Source organism: Camellia sinensis, chromosome 15 (assembly GCF_055761805.1).
Source record: "Camellia sinensis isolate YWXY chromosome 15, ASM5576180v1, whole genome shotgun sequence".
In the NCBI taxonomy this organism is placed as follows: domain Eukaryota; kingdom Viridiplantae; phylum Streptophyta; class Magnoliopsida; order Ericales; family Theaceae; genus Camellia; species Camellia sinensis.
In genome coordinates, this window is record NC_138975.1 from 118691102 (window position 1) to 118710036 (window position 18935).

General features: G+C 31.3%; 1 protein-coding gene across 1 annotated transcript; it reads right to left on the reverse strand.

Annotated features, from left to right (window-relative positions):
- Positions 1–16732: 16732 nt before the first annotated feature.
- On the reverse strand, positions 16733–17095 carry LOC145813239 (uncharacterized). Its single transcript, XM_082908521.1, has one exon. The coding sequence runs from the start codon at positions 17093–17095 to the stop codon at positions 16733–16735; it is 363 nt and encodes a 120-aa protein (XP_082764647.1).
- Positions 17096–18935: the final 1840 nt, after the last annotated feature.

Consider the following 18935-nt stretch of genomic DNA (forward strand, 5'->3'; position numbering starts at 1 on the left):
TTTGCTAGCAAACACATCATTTAGCTATACTATTTGGACAAGTGGTCACAATAATGCCATGTCTAATAAGGGCTTATTTAATTAATAGGATTAATAGTAAAATAATTAATAATTTTATTAATTAGTGTAAGATTAGATATCGAATTAAATTAGTGAGATAATTATTTATTATGTATCATTTTATTTTTTTTCTTTCATACTTGAAGTTTTGATTCGCAATCCCTCTCAATATTAAAAATTTGTCAATTTTGTCAGATTAAATGTCCACCGTGCATATAATTCAGTTAATAAAATTTGCAATCAAATATAAAATTATGAAATCATGGACTAACAATATCAATATTATGCTATAATCCTACTAATCAAACATACTTTAAGAATGCTAGGAAAGTTATACTTAGAATGAATTTGGACTATACGTAACATCAACATTATATCATTTTTTAATGGGGCCAAAAAAAATGAGAAAAAATAGTTCTATTGCCTAGCTCGTTTGGGAAGTGGGTTAGTTTTTTGAATTCGTTTGGGTTGAGCTTTTTAATCTTTTTTTTTACTTTTGTGAGAAAAAATAATAATAATTATAGTTTGAATGTAACATTTTATCTTATTGACTTTTTAACCTATTTTGTCTTTTTATGACTATTTTAATCCCAAATTGACATGCCAAACAAAGCCTTATGCAAAAACAATGTAGAATAATGTAGTATTTAATGAAAAAGTGAAAATGTATTCTTACATAAAATATGTGAAGCTATCACCAAAATGATGCCACTGTGACATTTATGCAATCAACTTATTAAGATTTTGGTTTAAAGTGACTGACCCTTTTGTGCTACATTATTTTGTACAAATTTTATATATTACTACTATTGTTGTTATTTATTTATTTTGTATAGCATCACTCAAATTGTATAGATTGGATCTTTTGCTATAAGTCTCACACAAGAGAAAATGAAAGAGTATGGCTGGGCAAAGGAATCATAAAATTCTCAAATCGAATCGATCCAATCTAATTCAGTAGATTTGGTTTATTTTTTGAATCCATAGTTTGTTTCTGGTTTAGAAAATTGAGAAATCATTCTCCGTAGATTGGTTTCAGATTGAAATGCACGGTTCTAGATTAGAATCGATCCGGATTGTATGTAACTTAAACCATATACATACCATACATCTTGTGAAACAGTGCTAATATTTCTATTATTCTTGTTTTTTTAAAAATTTTTAGTTTTTTAATTGTTGTTGCCACATACAAAATATTTGTTTGAGGGGAGTTTTATGCTTGCTAATGTTGAACAATATGTTTATTTATTAAATATTATGCTTGTTTAAGTTAGTGGTGAAACAATATGCATGTTTATGTTCGAAAAATCATGGATAGATTAATGTTGAAATGAAAATGTTATATGATTTTTTTGTGAACATATTATGCGAAATCGTAATTCCAAACCAAACCGAACTGTGTTTAAATAGATTGGTTCCATGATTTAAATGGATTGATTTGGTTCCAATTTTTATGAAACCATAAACAACAGATTGGTCTTGATTTTATCCCAAATCGAACGGGAGATTCTATTTACACCCAAAAAATTATTCAGTACTCTCAATTTCTCAATACACCATTTTCAATTATTTAGGATTTTATGTTACTATTGGTACACCTTATAACTTTTCCTAAATTATCCTTGAAGGTAAGCCCATATAAGAACAAAGTCACCATATTTGAATTTACAATGCCAAACAATATGATTTGGTTCAGACTTTCATATTCGAACATGTTAACCTTGTTCGGATCTAAAAGTCCAAACAACATTGACGTTAAATAGGCTAAATATTTGTTTTTATGTATAAAAAGAATACAAAAATCAATAATTTTACCTTGATATTTATGTGAATATGTATATTGATGAACCAACACAAATACAATTGAGAGGATACATCAAGCGTGTTAGGTTTTGGTAATTGGCAATCTCGTTTGACAAAACTCATTTCAGTTGTAATTTTATTGGCTTTTTCGTTTCAGTGAGATTATGAGTGTTTAGCTGTGAATCCAATCCGAATTGTGCCTTGCAGAGGAGTTTGTGATCTTAATCTTTTCATGTTTGCCACTTCGCTGACTATATACGGGAATTGAGCGGTCATTTGTGCGCTCGAGCGAAGAAAATAATCATCCAGTACTTTTGCAAAGCATCTGAACTTCTAGGAATAAAGTTTTACCTCTTGAGCGCTGAGAGTTGCGCTCGAGTGGTCAGCACATATGTTTCGCACCACCTTTAGTCACATCGCTCAAGTGGTGAAATGTGCGCTCAAGCAGTCTTCGTGATTCAATTGACTATAAAGTGCGTTGTTTGCTTGTTTTAGGGTTTAAGCCGTCGAGATTTTCAAAGAAGAAGAAAAAAATAAAGTGTTTTACATTTGAAGGCTAGTTTATATGAGTTTCCTTGGTATATAAAAGGTGATCAATTGATTAAGAGTTGTTATTATTGTTTCGTTTACAAAAGAGAGTTACTTTTTGGTGGATTCCGCGAAAGTTAAGCCCAAAACTTTGGTGGATTTTGAAGTGGCTCATCGTCGTGGATTCAACTCAGCGTTCTGGATTCAACGTTGGGCAAGACAATTCCTAGGCGAAAACGATAGTGGAAGAGGTACATCGAGGTCGGTTCAATTGGGCGTAGATTTGCTAGGCAATTGAGGGTACACTTATGTAATTCCTTTTTGTCTTCTTAGTGGATTGTTTTGTAGACTTAGTCCATGGTTTTTTTTTATCACAATTGGAGGCGCTCCAATTATGATTTTTTCTCGTTAAATCGTTATGTCGATTTGTTTTTGATTGTTTGATTGAGACTATTATTTATTGTTTAAAAATTAAAACATAATCACAAATCAATAGCTCAGAAATTTTTAGTTTTTTCAAAGCGGCTAAGAAAGAGACATAAAGTTAGAGTTATTAAACAGAATCATGAATCAATCTAAAGCAAGCACAAAAAGATGAAGGCAATGACCGAATCTAAAACGTTAAAAATAATACAAAAAATCAGAATAAGAAAAGTTGCATAATACTCCCAAAAAATCCTATCTCGATCAAATAGCCTGGTCAAGAAGGATGGAAGGTTCATCTTTTCGATTTGATCTTTGATAGATTGTTTCAAAAAATGATTTTCATTATTATTCCCCTCTATTGTTTGATTGTGTTCAAATTTTGTTTTTATTTACAAAGATAAGAAACAATGATGTTAATGATAATGATGAATTTTGGTGGAGTGGTTTGGAGTTCTGTAGTGAGGAAGAAAAAGAAGAAGAAGAAGAAGAAGAAGAAGAAGAAGAGAAAATAATTAAAATTTGGAAAAGAAGATGAATAATACATATATGTGATTAGGGTGTACTATGAGAAAAAATAATATTTCATTTTAGCGTTTAACATGTATTATCCTTATTAGTAAATTTATATTAGGATATAATAGGAATTAAAATTTTAAAATTTTAATTGGACATATTTAATGATTTTTTTAATGTAAATAGAATCCCTCAAAACGTACCAATCCGAACCAATACATGCAGCCCATGAGTCCATGAATGTGTTCCATATAATGGGCCATACATCTGGCCCATGACTGTGTTGTTGTGTGTGATGAGTCCAATTCATCATGGGCTTATATTTATTTTTAGGTAAAGACAAAATGTAAGGTTAAATTTTTTAGGAAAAATTACTAGTAAATCCCAAATTATGAAATGTTGCCCCATTTAATCCTGTGTTTTTTCTTATGTACCATTTGGTCCTATTTTGATGATAAGGAATATTTTAAATTGGTAGGGTGTGAATGGAGTTTACATCTTTACCCATTGTGGCAAATTTTGGGGATTCTGTTAAATGATGTTTGAGTGTCAATGTGGAAGGCAAGTTTTAACATTTCCATTTCATATTGGTGTGGGCCGATTTTTGGGAATTCTATTAAATGATGTTTGTGTATCAATTTGGAAGACAATTTCTTACATTTCCATTTGGTATTTGCTGATGTTGGTTTTATGTAAAGTGTGGAACCAGTTGTGCGTTAATGGGAGGGTGTTGGTGATGCGTTGATTTTCTGGCGCCGGTGTTACGTTGCGCAACATTTTGTCCCTATTTCATTATGTGAAACAATAATAACATTACAACAACAAACAATGCATAACAGGTTACCACAACTGATGTATGATGTTACAATCACTTACTCACATTAACATCGAGCATAGAACACACCAATCTGTAACTAATTACCAACCACAACAAACTTCCCATTAACAAGCCCCCACTCAATTCTTACCCTCAACCTTTTCTCACGTTGCACTCCAACACCAACATGCACATCAAAATAATAAAATTCCACACCACAAATTTTAAATACAACACACAATTTCTTCAAACACCCAGCACACAACCACTATATGCTACACAACACCACACCCATCACACCCACATTCAACGTTTCTTATATATACACAAAACCAAGCCATGTCAACATCACAACCTACCCCATCCAACCTCAACCAAATATCGCGTTGCTTTCATACATTACCTGCATATCAACATCATGCTGCATTCATACATTTACACTCCAACATATACACAAAAATACATGTTTACCCGTACTACCAACATCGCCACATACATCATTTACCCCAAAAATAAAAACAAAAAAAACCCAAAAACACACACAGACAAACACATTTTGATAAAAAATTTCCTTGTCAATCAAATGAACCCCATACCTGATGCGATTACAAAACAAACCTAACGCTGCCTTCCAAACACTGATGAACTAGACTCGTCGGAAACCTGTCGCCAACGTCAATCAATTCAATTACACCAAAACACGATTCGTATCCCTAGGGTTTTAACGACCCAAATACCAAATTAGAAAAACATAATGACGAGTTAACATTACCAAGATTAGCAACATCACATAAAATCCATTTTACTGCATTAACATTGGGAATATACTTTTCCCATACTCATCTCTTCCGTGAAGATCGTAACGGCTAGAAAACTAAAACAGGCTACAGTAAGGTTTTGGGGTACTAACGTAATTGAAGCATTGTTCAATCCCTAAATTACCCACATATTACACACTTCACGCTCTAACATCACAGTCAAATATGTACTTTTATATAAAACGGGACTTAGCAGTCTATAAGATAAAACACAGGACTAAATGGTTCACAAGTTCCTATTTTGGGATTTATTGGTGCATTACCCAATTTTTTAAAGGGTGAATTGTACTAGTTATTTTTATAATTTAAAACTTATATCACTTTGATTCATAACTTTTTAATGATAATACATTTAATTTTAAATTTTGAATATCGTTTCAAATAAGGACAATTAAAGATATTGTTGTTTCATTTCAAGGGTGAAGTAGTCAATTTGATAAAATATAAACTATTTTGACAAAAATAAATTTCAAAAAAAAATTGAATTTTAAAAATTATTTTTACCCACCAAAGATAAAATTATATAAAAATGATAAATTTTTTACTTTTTTATCAAATTAATTTTTAATATGTGTTTGGATTATAATCATGTAATAGGTGGTTTTTTTGTTAATGTTTTTGGATGGTTATCATGTAATAGATGGTTGTACTTATTGTTAACATATTTGAATGGTTATCATGTAATGGATGATTATTATGAATCGACAGGTTTAATGTATAAAATGTTTTTGGTTTTGAATTTTTTGATTTAATGAATTAGTTTAATAATGATATCATAGTTGTCGTCATGTTTGACTTTTAAAAAAATATAAACTAATTTAATAAAAAAAAATATAAAAAATATAATTTAAAAAATTATTTCTACCCTCCCAAAAAAATAAAATTATATTAAAATTATGTGTTTTTAATTCTTTTTGTCAATTTAATTTTTAGTATCTTAGAAGAAAAAAAAATCTAAAAATAAATTTTGAAAACCAAACCAAACATAACTTTATAATCAAGAAATTTTCAACATTATTTATTAAAAAAAAAGTCATCATATTTTAAACAACATACAAGTTAATTAACACAAAATAAGTTGTATGACAACTTTGTCCCTGAAATGAATCCTTTGCAAAGGAAACATCTTTGATTGTTCTTATTTAAAATAAGATTCAAAATTTAAGATTAAATATATCATAATTAAAAAGTCAAGTACTAAAATGACACAAGTTTCAAACTATAAGAATTTAAATGTCAAATAAACCCACATAACCATTACATCAACCCATTTCCAAAATGAGATATTAACCAAAATCATTTACCTAGTTCCAAATGTTTACCAAAACATTCTCACATGCCATTATACGTTTATTTACCAACTAGTACATCAATCTATAGCATATAAAGGAAATCAATAAATTACAACAAATAAGGCCCTCAAGGGCCTACAAGTTCCAAGGCCATAACCCGGTTACACATAATGGTCTCTCGGACCCAAACACATTAGCCATTGGCCTACAACAAATATCACAACAAAATAAGAGCCAAACTACTCTTCTTCTAACATCACCACGCCCTTAGCTTGGCGAGGTCACCACATCTTTACCTGCACCAATTCCCATAGGGGTGAGCATAAAGCCCAGTAGAGAAATCTCACAAAGTATATACAGTTATGCCAATTTCATCAACGTTAAAAAGAAATGCATATGCAATGCCATGCAAGTGCCAATGATGAAAAAGAATTTCGTTTCAATGTGCTATTTCAAACTCAACATATTTTCAATAATATTTTGTAATCTCATCACTTTCAAACTTCCAATATTTAGATCAACAGGGGTGGTAAATAACACTGGTAATCCCTAGGCTGGTGTCTGCAAGTAGATTCTACGAGTACTACCAAACTGTCATTTTTACCGGTATTAACCGGAAGGCTCGACACTTATCCGCGCGGCTTTCAGGTCTTTGACCCTGGATACTCAGGCCAACTTATCATATTCATCTACACTCCCTATCCGGACTTACAAACGTATTTACCCCATACACATTTCCATTAGTTCTCATTACAATATAATCCTTATCGAGTAAACATGATGAGAATGCAACAATGGTAATAATTCACTTCATAGACAAAATCAAATGGAAACGAGATGCAATAATTAATATCTCATAACACTTCTCTGTTTTCAAAATGCTTTAACAACAATAATAAACAATACCTTTCTCACTTTCACAACTATGTTTCTCATTTCGCAAAATTATCATGTGTCTTCAACACACCATCCCAATTACTCAACAATGATTCATTATGATCAATTTAATCCATTCGAAGCCACATGTGAGGTTTTCGAATATCAACCTCCACTGTTCATAATTCCCACAATCCCTTATGCACAACACTTTATCATTTCATAACGATATATGTATTCAAGTATTTGACAATCATTTCTCAACAAATACATCATATCTTAACTCATGGTTTTCTAAAACAATTTCTCCTTATCTACATGTCACAAACTTTCCATCCTTTGAAACTACATTATGAAATCTTCATACATTCATCCTTTATCACAATTAAAGAAAGCATTTCATGGACTTTCCTATATTTTCCAAAAAAATCCCCAATTTCTAGGGTTTTCATCCCACATCCAACACATTCTCATTCATCCTCATGACACAAAATAATTAAAAGATTTCACAAGTACTTTCATGTTTTCTCAAAATCCCCAAATTCTAGGGTTTTGCATCAAAACCAAAACATCTCCCAATTTTTATGGTAAAAGTTCATCAAAATCAACTTTTGAAATAATAAATGCTAGACTTTAAAGATCAACATAGAAACCTTTTGTTAGGTTTTTATTCTTGGCAACTCCGTTTGACAAAACTTCTTTAAGTTGTATTTGTTTTTGCACTTTTTATTTCAGTGAGGCTATAAGTTTTTAGATGTGAATCTAACCCGAATTGTGCCTTGCAGAGAAGTTTGGTGATGTTAATTCTTTTAAGATTGCCATTTCGCTGATTATGACGGGAATTGAGCTGCCCGGTCAGCTCGCGAGGGTCCAGGGGGCAGCGCCCATTGGCGGGTCCAGGGATCGAGGGGCAGCGCCCTCGAAACAAAATGCAAAAATGCATTCAAAGTTGCCTGTCCGCTCGAGCGGAGAATGATGTGTTCCAGAAGTTTGGTAAGTCTGCAAATATACTTTGATCCGTGTTTTCATGCTCGAGCGTCCATTTCCCCGCTCGAGCGTACACCTTAGTGCGGAACACGCAATATAGGGTCCCCGTTCGAGCGTCAATTCCCATGCTCAAGCGGACCTCGTGATTTCAGATTCTATAAATTCGCAAGTTGCTCCAAATCTAGGGTTAACTTCTCCAGATCTTCTTCTTGGGTTCTAGGGTTTATATCTGGGGATATTTTGCTAGTTTTCTTTGATGTTTTGATTGAGTATTCAACTCATGGTTTAAAGAGTATACATCAAAGGATTATTTGTTTGTTCTATACAAAAGAGAAAGTTGTTCTTCGGTGGATTCTGAAGAATTCGAGCCTGAAGCTTTGGTGGATTCTAGAGTGGCTCATCGTCAAGACAATTCTGAGGTGAAGACGAGATTGGAAGAGACACATAGGGGTTGGTTCAATTCGGGCGTGGATTTGCTAGGTAATTGAGAGTATACCTGTGTAATTTCTTTATATCTTCTTAGTGGATTATTTTGTGACTGTTGCCCGTGGTTTTTTATCACAATTGGAGGTGCTCCAATTGTGGTTTTTTCACATTAAAATCGTTGTGTCAATTTGTCTTGATTGTTTGATTGGGATTGTTTTATTGGTTTAAATTGATACATAATCACAAATTAATATCTAGCGATTTTCTAGATTTTTCACCTTTGAGTCTTTAAACTCTTCTTTGAGAAATCACATTTTTTTGAACCAAAATCGAAAATCTTAAAATAAATCCAAGAGAAGTATAAAATCAACACTCAATCTTGCAAAACATGTACATATGACTCAAGAAAACCCTACCTCAAAGCCTTGATGAAGAAGAGATGAAACCCTAGACTCAAAGATGAGAGAAATTTTCGGATCTCCACCACCCAAGTGAGGCCCTAGCTTTGGATCTTCATGATTTAAAGGAAAATGATGAAGATCTTGACCCACAAATTTCCAAAATCAAGGTGTAAAGATGTTTTAAGAGGTTTTCTAGAGAGAAAGGGGGAGAGAAATAGGATTTAGAGTGAGAAAGAGATGAGTATAATGAGAGATATATTCGGATCAAAATGATACAAAAAACTGAGTTTCAGACTGCCCAGTTGGCCGCTCGTGCGGCCTTCCCCACCGCTCGTGCGGCCCATTTTCTCCGCTCGTGCGCTCTAGACAGTAGCGAAATTTCTGGGTGTCAAACTTGGCCGCTCGTGCGGCCCCTCCAAGCGCTCGTGCGATCCTGGCCTAGCAGCCCAAAGTTTCAACTTCGTCCCCGACACCCCGAACTCACCCGTGCACCCTCCGAGACAAACAAAAATTCAACACTGGAAGAAAAAGAATTTGAAAACCATTTTTGGACACTTCAATTTAACAAGAATAAAAAGAGAACGAAGCGGAGGAAAAAAAGAATAAAAAGAAAAGAAGGCCGGTCGTCACATTAAAATTTTCCAATTTCGTTTAATCAAGTAGAACTCATAATGATGAAGGTTTTTTTTAATTACAAAAAAGTTTAGTAAAACAAAAAAACTAAAAAAATAACTAAAAAGCTACTAAAAAAATGTTAAATCCCAAAGCGAAAAACCAAAGCACCCCAAAAGAAAGTCAAGGTGTCTCCTTACTTTGTTGTATTTTTATTTTTTATTTTAAGAAAAAAAGGACACTGAAAAAGTCAATTTTCAATACAATCCTCAACTTTTACCAATCTAGGGGCAATTTCAAAATGGAAGACGATTCCTTTAATTCAAAATCTGAATTGGAAGGTGTTGTTTGGTTTCACGAGACCCACTGCAAGTCTCGTTTTAAAGATTTAAATCTTTTATTTTATTAAGTATTTTGTGTATTTTATTCATAAAAAAAATTAAATTGATCTAATAATTATAACTTATTCAATTTATCGCATTTGTCATCAAAAAAATAAATGACTTATTTTTGAAAATAGAAATATTGTCTATTTTTTTCTTATGACAAATGCGATAAATTGAATAGATTTTAATTATCAGATTGACCTAATTTCTTGTGTAAATAAAATACACGAAATACCGATATAATGAATGTTTCAAATTATCAAAATGGGATCCATAATGAATCCCATAGGCCCAAATAATGCCCTTCATTTCTCTTTTCAAAATAATGAGCAAGTTCAACAAAATTAGTTCACAACTTTGCTTCTATAAACTAGTGAACGAACATTTTTATTTTTTAGCGGGTGGCACATTTTATGCCTGTGTAATTCAAATAAATAAAAATAAAAATAAATAATAAAGAAAAAAATGGATAGATAATATCATAATATATATGTTGTTTAAGTAGTAAAAGTATTCTTAATGAAACTCAAGGTCTTTGGTTTAAAACTTATTTTTACCTTTGAATAATGAATAATAATTTTTTATTTTAGACTCAATAAAGATGTCATGGGGTACGAAGAAAATAAGGTTTCACTATACCAACTCACTCAATAATAGTATAGATTTTTTAAAGGTAAAAACTATTTTCTATACTAATTTTGTCAACATCATATTGCTATTATCACCACCACCCCTTTATAGCTCTGCTGAATTGAGGTATTCACTTTAATACTTGAAAATTTATTTTCCACATTTTCATATAAGCAATTTATAATTGGATTATCCTTTATTGGTAGTAAAAAGATTATTGCATACCCATGAATCTAGGTTATGAACTTTGTTTTTGCTAACATGAAATAGCAAAATTATAATGTTAACAAATGACACCCTAACTTTTAGTTTTTACTTCAGTTGTATGTTTTCAATTATCAATATCGTATTTGTTAACTTATATAACTTTTAAACTTTTTTGACTTAAATAATTCTTGCTTCTTAAATTTTTATAGAACTTCAACAATATGAAAAATTTAAAGAATTGAAGAAAATATATATACATATGTATATTAAAAACAAAAATGCTAGAGGTCTCAAAAATTCTACTAAAAGTTTTACCAAATGTCTCATGGGTGTGGACCCACATGAGATCCACATTGTATGGGTCCTACACTCATGTAAGACATTTGGTAAAACTTTTGGTAGAATATTTGAGATCTCTAGCATTACTCAATTAAAAATTGGGTCGAGTGGGCTAGGCCACATTATGAGCTTGGCCTGGGCGTGGCGTAAGATCCAGTTGATAGGCCAAGTTTTGGACTATGCTAGGTTTCATGTACTTGGGCCTTGGTTGTACTCGGGTTGTCCAAGCTAGGGCTTGGCCACCATACGTGCCATGGTTGGGTGGGCCTAGGCCACAAAGGCGCTAGTCAAGACATGGGCTGTGGATTAAGTATTGTATAGAATTTTTAATAATTTTTTTAGATCCCTAAAACATTATATACTTTTCGAAAGTTAGTTTCTATATATCATGAAATTATTTCATCAAAAATTTTCACAATTTATGTGACTTCTCATGCGACATGGTGGGTTTCTATATTTAAAAATATATGATGGCCTCTACATTCATACATTGTATTTTTACATGGATACAAATAGAAAGCGATATAAATGAGGAGTAATAATGTATAAACATAAAATTTATTATGATGTGACTCAATGTAAACTTCTTATTTTATAATAAAATATTTATAAAGGTGAATTTATTTATAATAATAGTATTGCCACATCCTTCTTGTAGAGTTTTTTTTTATATGAATTCTATTTATGAATAATTTTTTTTTCCATAAATGAGTGAAATAAATTAAGTAATAAATAATAGGGAAAATTATAAATAAATAAATAAAATTCAAGGTTTGACCTTGTAACAAAATAAATCTTCAATTTTTAATTTTATCAATTCAAACTTAATCTATTGATTTATTTTCAATCTAAATAATTCTCCTATTTCAGTTAATTAAAACTGATGGAAAGTAGTATTTTAGCCATTAAATGTAAGTGAACATAAATGTCTAAAATATACTTTTTCATTGAGTTTAATGGCTAAAAAAATATTTTTCTATTAGTTTTACTTAACTAAAATACGCAAATGATTTATATTAAAAATAAATTAAAATATTAAAATTTAAATTGATAAAATTAAAAATTTATTAAGTTGTTTTATAATTTATTTCAAATAATATTGCTCTATTTTAAAGTTATATTTAATATACCGGTTTTAGTTCATATCTCCTTTTAAAGGTTAAAGAGATTGTGGGAAGTTGAATGGTGGAGTATTCTATCTATTTAATGTAGTGAAATCTAGTTTCAATCTCTTTCGATTTTCTAAAATTGCATTTAGTGAATTTTAGTTCGTATCTCCATTTACAGGTTCACGCACTAGGTTTTGGAAAGAAGAATTTAACATACTGGATTTTAGTTTCTATCTCCTTTAAAAATGAAAAAGAAAAGAAACTAAGAACGACAAATAAATAAATAAATAAAGGAAAATAAATAGAGAGAAAAACATTTACATCCACCCAACTTATTGATTTATTTAAATGTGAAAGCATTAAATTTGGGTTCAACATTACCTCCCAATTTATTACACATAGAGTATCCGTTTATTTTCAGAGGTAGGTTGGGTAGAATTGTTAGTGAGGGAATTATTAGTGAGAAGACTATTAGTGAGAGAACTGTTAATGAGGGGATTAAAAAAAATTGTGTTTGTTTGATAACCAGTAGACTAGCAATAGTTCCTGTTTGTTTTGAGAGATAAGAGTGAGATTAACCATGTAAAATTTCACAAATACCCTTGTTGCATTACTATCAAATTTGGATTTATACCAACTAATAAATGCATTACATATTTTAATCTTAAAAATATATTTTATAAATATTAAAAATTATATTTGATAAATATATAATTTTTTAGTACTATTTTATTTTTTTAGTATAAACTTTTTTAGTATAAATATTATTATACTATTATGTTTTTATATTAATTTTTTTTTTTTTATATGACATAAAGAATGGTGGAGTAAAATATGATGGAATAATTTAAAAAATGATAGAGAAAAGACCATACTAATCAAGTAGAGTAGGTAGGATAATAGAGGGTAAAATAGTAAATTCTCCTCTAATCCCAAGGGATTGTTTTTGGGAAATTCTATTTCTACACACATACTTACCTTTGTCCACACACTTAATAAAATATTATTTTAATGACACTTATAAGTTATATCCTAGAGCAAAATTATTGTAATGGATATCAAAATACACCTTATATCAAAAAAAATATTATGTACACATCTTTTGGTGGTGCATTGGTAGGGGCGGAAATAGGAGTGGTAGTCGGTGGTTTCATGGACGGAGACGGAGTTGGAGAAGGAGTCGTCACTGACTTCGGAGGCGATGCTACAGGAGACTTCACCGGTGATGGTCCCAGAGCCTGAGCGAATATAGATCCAGCCACCATAGCGAACATCAACACCAACGCTAGGACTCGTGACTAAGCCATTCTTGTCAATTCATTCTCTCTTCTCGAAAAATAGAAAGGAATAGAAATATAATCGACGAAGGTTCGACTATAAGAGAAAGAAATGTTTTTAGAGAATTTTTCAAAGAGAGAAACAGAGATTGGATTTGATATGAAGCCATAGAGAAACGCAATATATATAGTTTAGGTCCACTGTATATCCTACTGAGGAAGATGTACTAAATAAAATCCTTTCGTCGACGGTTCTAGAAAATCATAGGAACAGTTTCTGGAATGAGATTGGAAGCGTGAGTCAACGACGAGGTAGGTCCGATTCCAGCAATGGTTGAAGATCATACTCAATCGGCTTGTTCGATTAGCTATGAAGTCTCCGTAGATTCCATACATCGACGAGGACTCTCTGATTGTACTTTCGTTAGCAAGGACTTGGTCGGAGTACCAATGGTGGTGAGTATGCCGTCAGGAGAGAATTTAGCTTCTAAAGTCGCTAGACGAAGCTGGCTGAGAGACTACATGGATCGACTTGCTGTCGACTAGGACTTAGAGGCTAATCTCTGATTTTAAACCATGTTCATAATTGTGTTAAAGTCGATAAAGGGGTACACGTGTGTGGAAGGAGAGTGTAGGTGGTGTGTGTACATGATATGATTTAGGATATAATTGGAACATTAAGTGTGTGAAATGAGAAGAATATCCAAAAATTAAATTAATAAGTGTGTGCACTGAGAAATGATGTGCACTGAGGTAAATAGGTGTGTGGAAATAGAATTTTCCATTGTTTTTCTAATACCATATCCTATGGGGGACTGCTAATCCCATCCATAGAGGCCTATCATAGTCCTATGGGATTATGAATCTCCTTCCCCATTTTGCAAACAAACACAATATTAGTGGACTGTACATCCATCTTAATCCAATCTCATTCCCTACAATCTAAAACAAACGTATCCAGATTTCATTTGTAAATGCAACTTCAAATCTAAAGGTACATGCCTATAAATTTATGATGAAAATATCGCTAAGTGTTATGTGAATTATAATTTTAATAAAACATAATATAATTATGTTAAAATTGTAGAATTTATTGTATTTTTTCTAAATTTCAAGCGAGTTCAGTATAAGCAAGCTCAATGTTATGTGAACTAGTTGCTGTGTTTGGTTCAAGGATTTGGAAAATGAAAGAAAAAAGGATGGTGAAATATGAATAGAATAAACCTACATTTAGCCTTAAAGAAAATAGAAAAAGGAAAAGCTTTATTAGGCAACAATGAGACTTAAACATAAACATTATGAGAAATTTTTTTTTTTAAAAAAAAAATCTCTAAAATTTGACTCTTGTAACAAAATTAACCTTGAATTTTTTATTTTGTCAATTTAAATTTTAAAATTTTGATTTATTTGCAATTTAAACCATCTGTCCATTTATGTTAAGTAAAACTGATGAAAAAAATAATTGTACTCATTAAACTCAATGAAAGATGATATTTTAAACATTTTATGTACACCTATATTGAGTTTAATAACTAAAATACTCTTTTTCCATTGATTTTACTTAAGAGAAATAAGCTGGTAGTTTAGATTGAAAATAAATCAAAATATTCGAGTTTAAATTGATAAAATTAAAAACTTAGAGTTTATATTACAAAAATCAGCATTTTTTTATTTTATAATTCCCCCTAAACATTATATCTCATAAGAGCATTCTTATCAAATTACAACAAAAAAAAACTATTTTTGTTATTTTAGTTTGCATTTTGTTATATACACACTTCATCAGGCTCCAGAGTCTAAAATTTAATGTTATAAAATATTCATTTTTTATTGGTAAAAAGTAGCCGGGAGTTGCTCATTTTGTATTGTTAATACATATATGTAGTTTAAAAGTATTCCTTTAAAAAAAATGTGCCAATTGTTCGGCCGGGCATCCAAAGCTTATATCTATTGTTGCAATTTCATATTAAAAAAAATAAAATAATGAAAATGCGGGATGACCAGGATATTCTAAAATATACATATATATGGGGGTAACAGTCGATCGACCAATAAGACTAGTGATTAAAAATAAATAATAAAATATTATATAACTTGTGAACAATGCATCTGTAATAATGTAGTGTAGCGATGTCAAGTTTAATTTTAGTTCAGCTAGGCTGATGGAGGAGTGATTTTGCACTTGCTAAATTGTCCTAAAGCCATGATAGTCAACCTGACGTGGATGATATAAGAGAGAGTATCTTATCTAATAGTAATAAGCCAATATTTGTTTTCCATCTTGGGCTTAAATTGAGAGCGAGTCTATTTCCATCTATCTAAAGCCTAAGGTGAAGCTCATCAACCCAACCTTTGGTAGCTCAATTTTTTTTATTAAATGGGATTGTGTGAAGATTTCCTGCACTCTCTAATTAACTGTTTTTTCTCTTTTAAATTATAAATAAAAATTATATCAAAAACATTCTAGCACAAGTTTTTTGAAAAAAATTATACACTTCTCGATAAATTATGCCAAACAACTCCACTGTCTTCTTAAAAAGTCACCCTAATGGAAATGATGATGAAACCTTTCACATCTAGATTTGTTTTTCCTCTCTCAAACACTTTTTAATCCTCAATAACAGTAAAAGGGATCATAAAAATTAACCACAAAAACATACTTCAACTAAGTAATGTTTTCATTTCCTACCTCTGAATTCTTCTTTTTTTTTTTTTGGTACATCCTGCCCATTGTTGTCTGATGAGAAACCTAACACTGTCATCATTTTTTATGCTTTGTTTGGTTCAGCAAAAAAAATGTATTTTTATATTTTTTAATATTTAGTATGATAAAAAATAGAAGTCAACATAAAGGTTTTATTATGGCCAACAAAAAATGAATTAATTTGAACAAAAAATGTTTTTCACCTAGCCTTTTTCTAGGTGAAAAATATTTTTTAAACTAGTCGTTTCAACGTTACCACCCTCTTATTATTGCCACCACCACCACTCTCCACTGCCACCATTGTCGCCGCCACCCTACTTCCACAATCATTAGCATGTCATTTTTAAGGTTGTAACCAACAGTGGCGGAGCCAAGAATTTAATATAAGGGGGGCATCTATTAATTACAATCTCAAAATTTTTCTTCCTCAATCAATAACAATAACATAATAACAATTTTTCGAACTAATGTTAAACATTAAAACTTAATATTTATTACAAATAGTTTTTAATTTTAAATTTTTACAATTGACCCCGACGAGTTTTCATCTTTTGAAATCTTTCCATAACAGTATCATTGTCAATGCCATCAAAAATATCTCTCTCAACGTAGACAATTAAGCTATCATTCATCCACTCATCACCCATTCGGTTCCGCAACCGATTCTTCACAATATTCATAATTGAAAATACCCTCTCAACAATAGCAGTTGCAACAGGTAAGATTAATACTAAAATCAAGAGCAAATACACCAATGGATATACTTTGTCTCTTCCAGTCTCTACCATTTTCTTAACAAGATCGGCAATTCCATTCAACATTGAGAGCTCACTACTGAATAGCATGTCGATAATATATGTGTCAAGTTGATCATTAAGTACCATTAGGAAATTCACTAAACCATGCCTGATTAAATCGCCGAAGTTTTTGTCCAAATGATTTTTGTGAAAAATTATGATCACGAGGTTGACAAGGACCTTTTTGTAGATATGCCCTACGAATTCGGTCTCGATCATTTAGCATTATAGTTCATAATCCGAGGCCATAGTCATGGATCTACAGGAAGGTCTACTAAGTTGATTTCTATGCGACTTTGTTTTGCGGAAGAATAATTATTATCTTCTTCTTGAGAAAGAGATGATTCCAATTTTGATTTTCTTTTGAAATATTTCTCTATGACTGTTTGAAAAAACTAAAAATCAAAATAAAAATTCATAATCAAAATCACAAACCCCACAAATCAAAATCTCCAATGTTAACACAAATCAAAAAATTTAAATTAGCACAAATCACAACAAATCAAAATTTCTAATTTTAGCACAAATTATAACAAATCAAAATCCCTAATTTAAATATTAATCACTGCAAATAAATATTTTTAATTTTAGCACAAATCAAATCCCTAATTTTAGCACAAACAACAACAAACTAAAATCCCTAATTTTAATATAAATCACCATCAATTAAGATTCATAATTTTAGCATATCAAAATCTCTTATTTTAACATAAATAATAACAAATCAAAAAATTTTACAAATCAAAACTTAACAAATAACTATAAATTAATACTCATAATTTTTATTTAAAAGTAAAAAAAAAAATAAATAAAGCTATTTGTAAACAATGAAGAGAAGATACAAAGGTTGTAATGTGGTCCTAAATCTTTGTTGTGTGATCCTAATTTGGTGAATCTCGAGTTGGCAAATTACAAAGCAACAAAAGGAGGCAAAGAAGACAAAGAAAATACGAAAATACTTAACAAGTACTGTGAATAAATAAAAAAAACAAAGAATTTTATACACTTTTAGGATTTTAGAATTTTTACCTTATTGTAATTAGAGTTGTGTGTACTTATCAAAAAAAAAAAAAATTGTCAATATTTAATTGGAATTGGGATTCAAAAAACAAAAAATAAAAAATCAAACCTGGTTGCATGTGTGTAAGTGGGTTTGACATAATTGGAAGGGGTATGTAGTATTAGGTGAGGCACTACTAGTACTGCACGGTGTGAAAGCAGACCGCACTTTTTAAAAAAAAAAAAAAAAACCTTTAAAAATCAAGGGGCACGTGACCCCATGAGCCCAAGTCCCTCCGCCCCTGCTAACCAAGTCCATTAAAACATTTTTTTGCAATAGTGGGAAATATATTTTTTCTAAAAAATATTTTTTTTATGAAAACAAACAAGTTTCCAACATACTAACCCTTGTCTTGTATAGAATAGGATCATCTTTCCCTTGCAAGCAGAGTCCCTGTTCATTTTGGCGCTAAAAAAAAGTACTAAAAATGGCACAAGACTAGGAATGTAAAAATGACCTGCGGCCTGTGGGCAACTCGAAACCCATCCGTGGCCCAGGATGAATTTGGCCCGTTTAAGCTCGTTTGGACCCGGATTTGAGTCTAGCCCGAGACCTTAGGCTAAGGCCATCATTTTGAAGCCCGACCCGAGATGGGCCTGACCCGCTTTTGGCCCTTCTCATGGGTCCGCTTAAGGTCCACTTAAAACCAGGCCCGAGACTCAGTGTTTTTTTTAGTGAAAAATAATAAAATTTTAATAAAAAAAAATTAAAAAAACAAAAAAATTGTTCAAGCCCGTCCAAGCCTGCCCCACCCAAGGCTTGAATGCCCCCTGAGCCTGGGCCTAATTTTTTGATATGTGGCTCGGCCTGGCCCAAATTTCAGCCAGAAACCGCAAAACCCGACTTGGGCCGAACCAAATTTACACC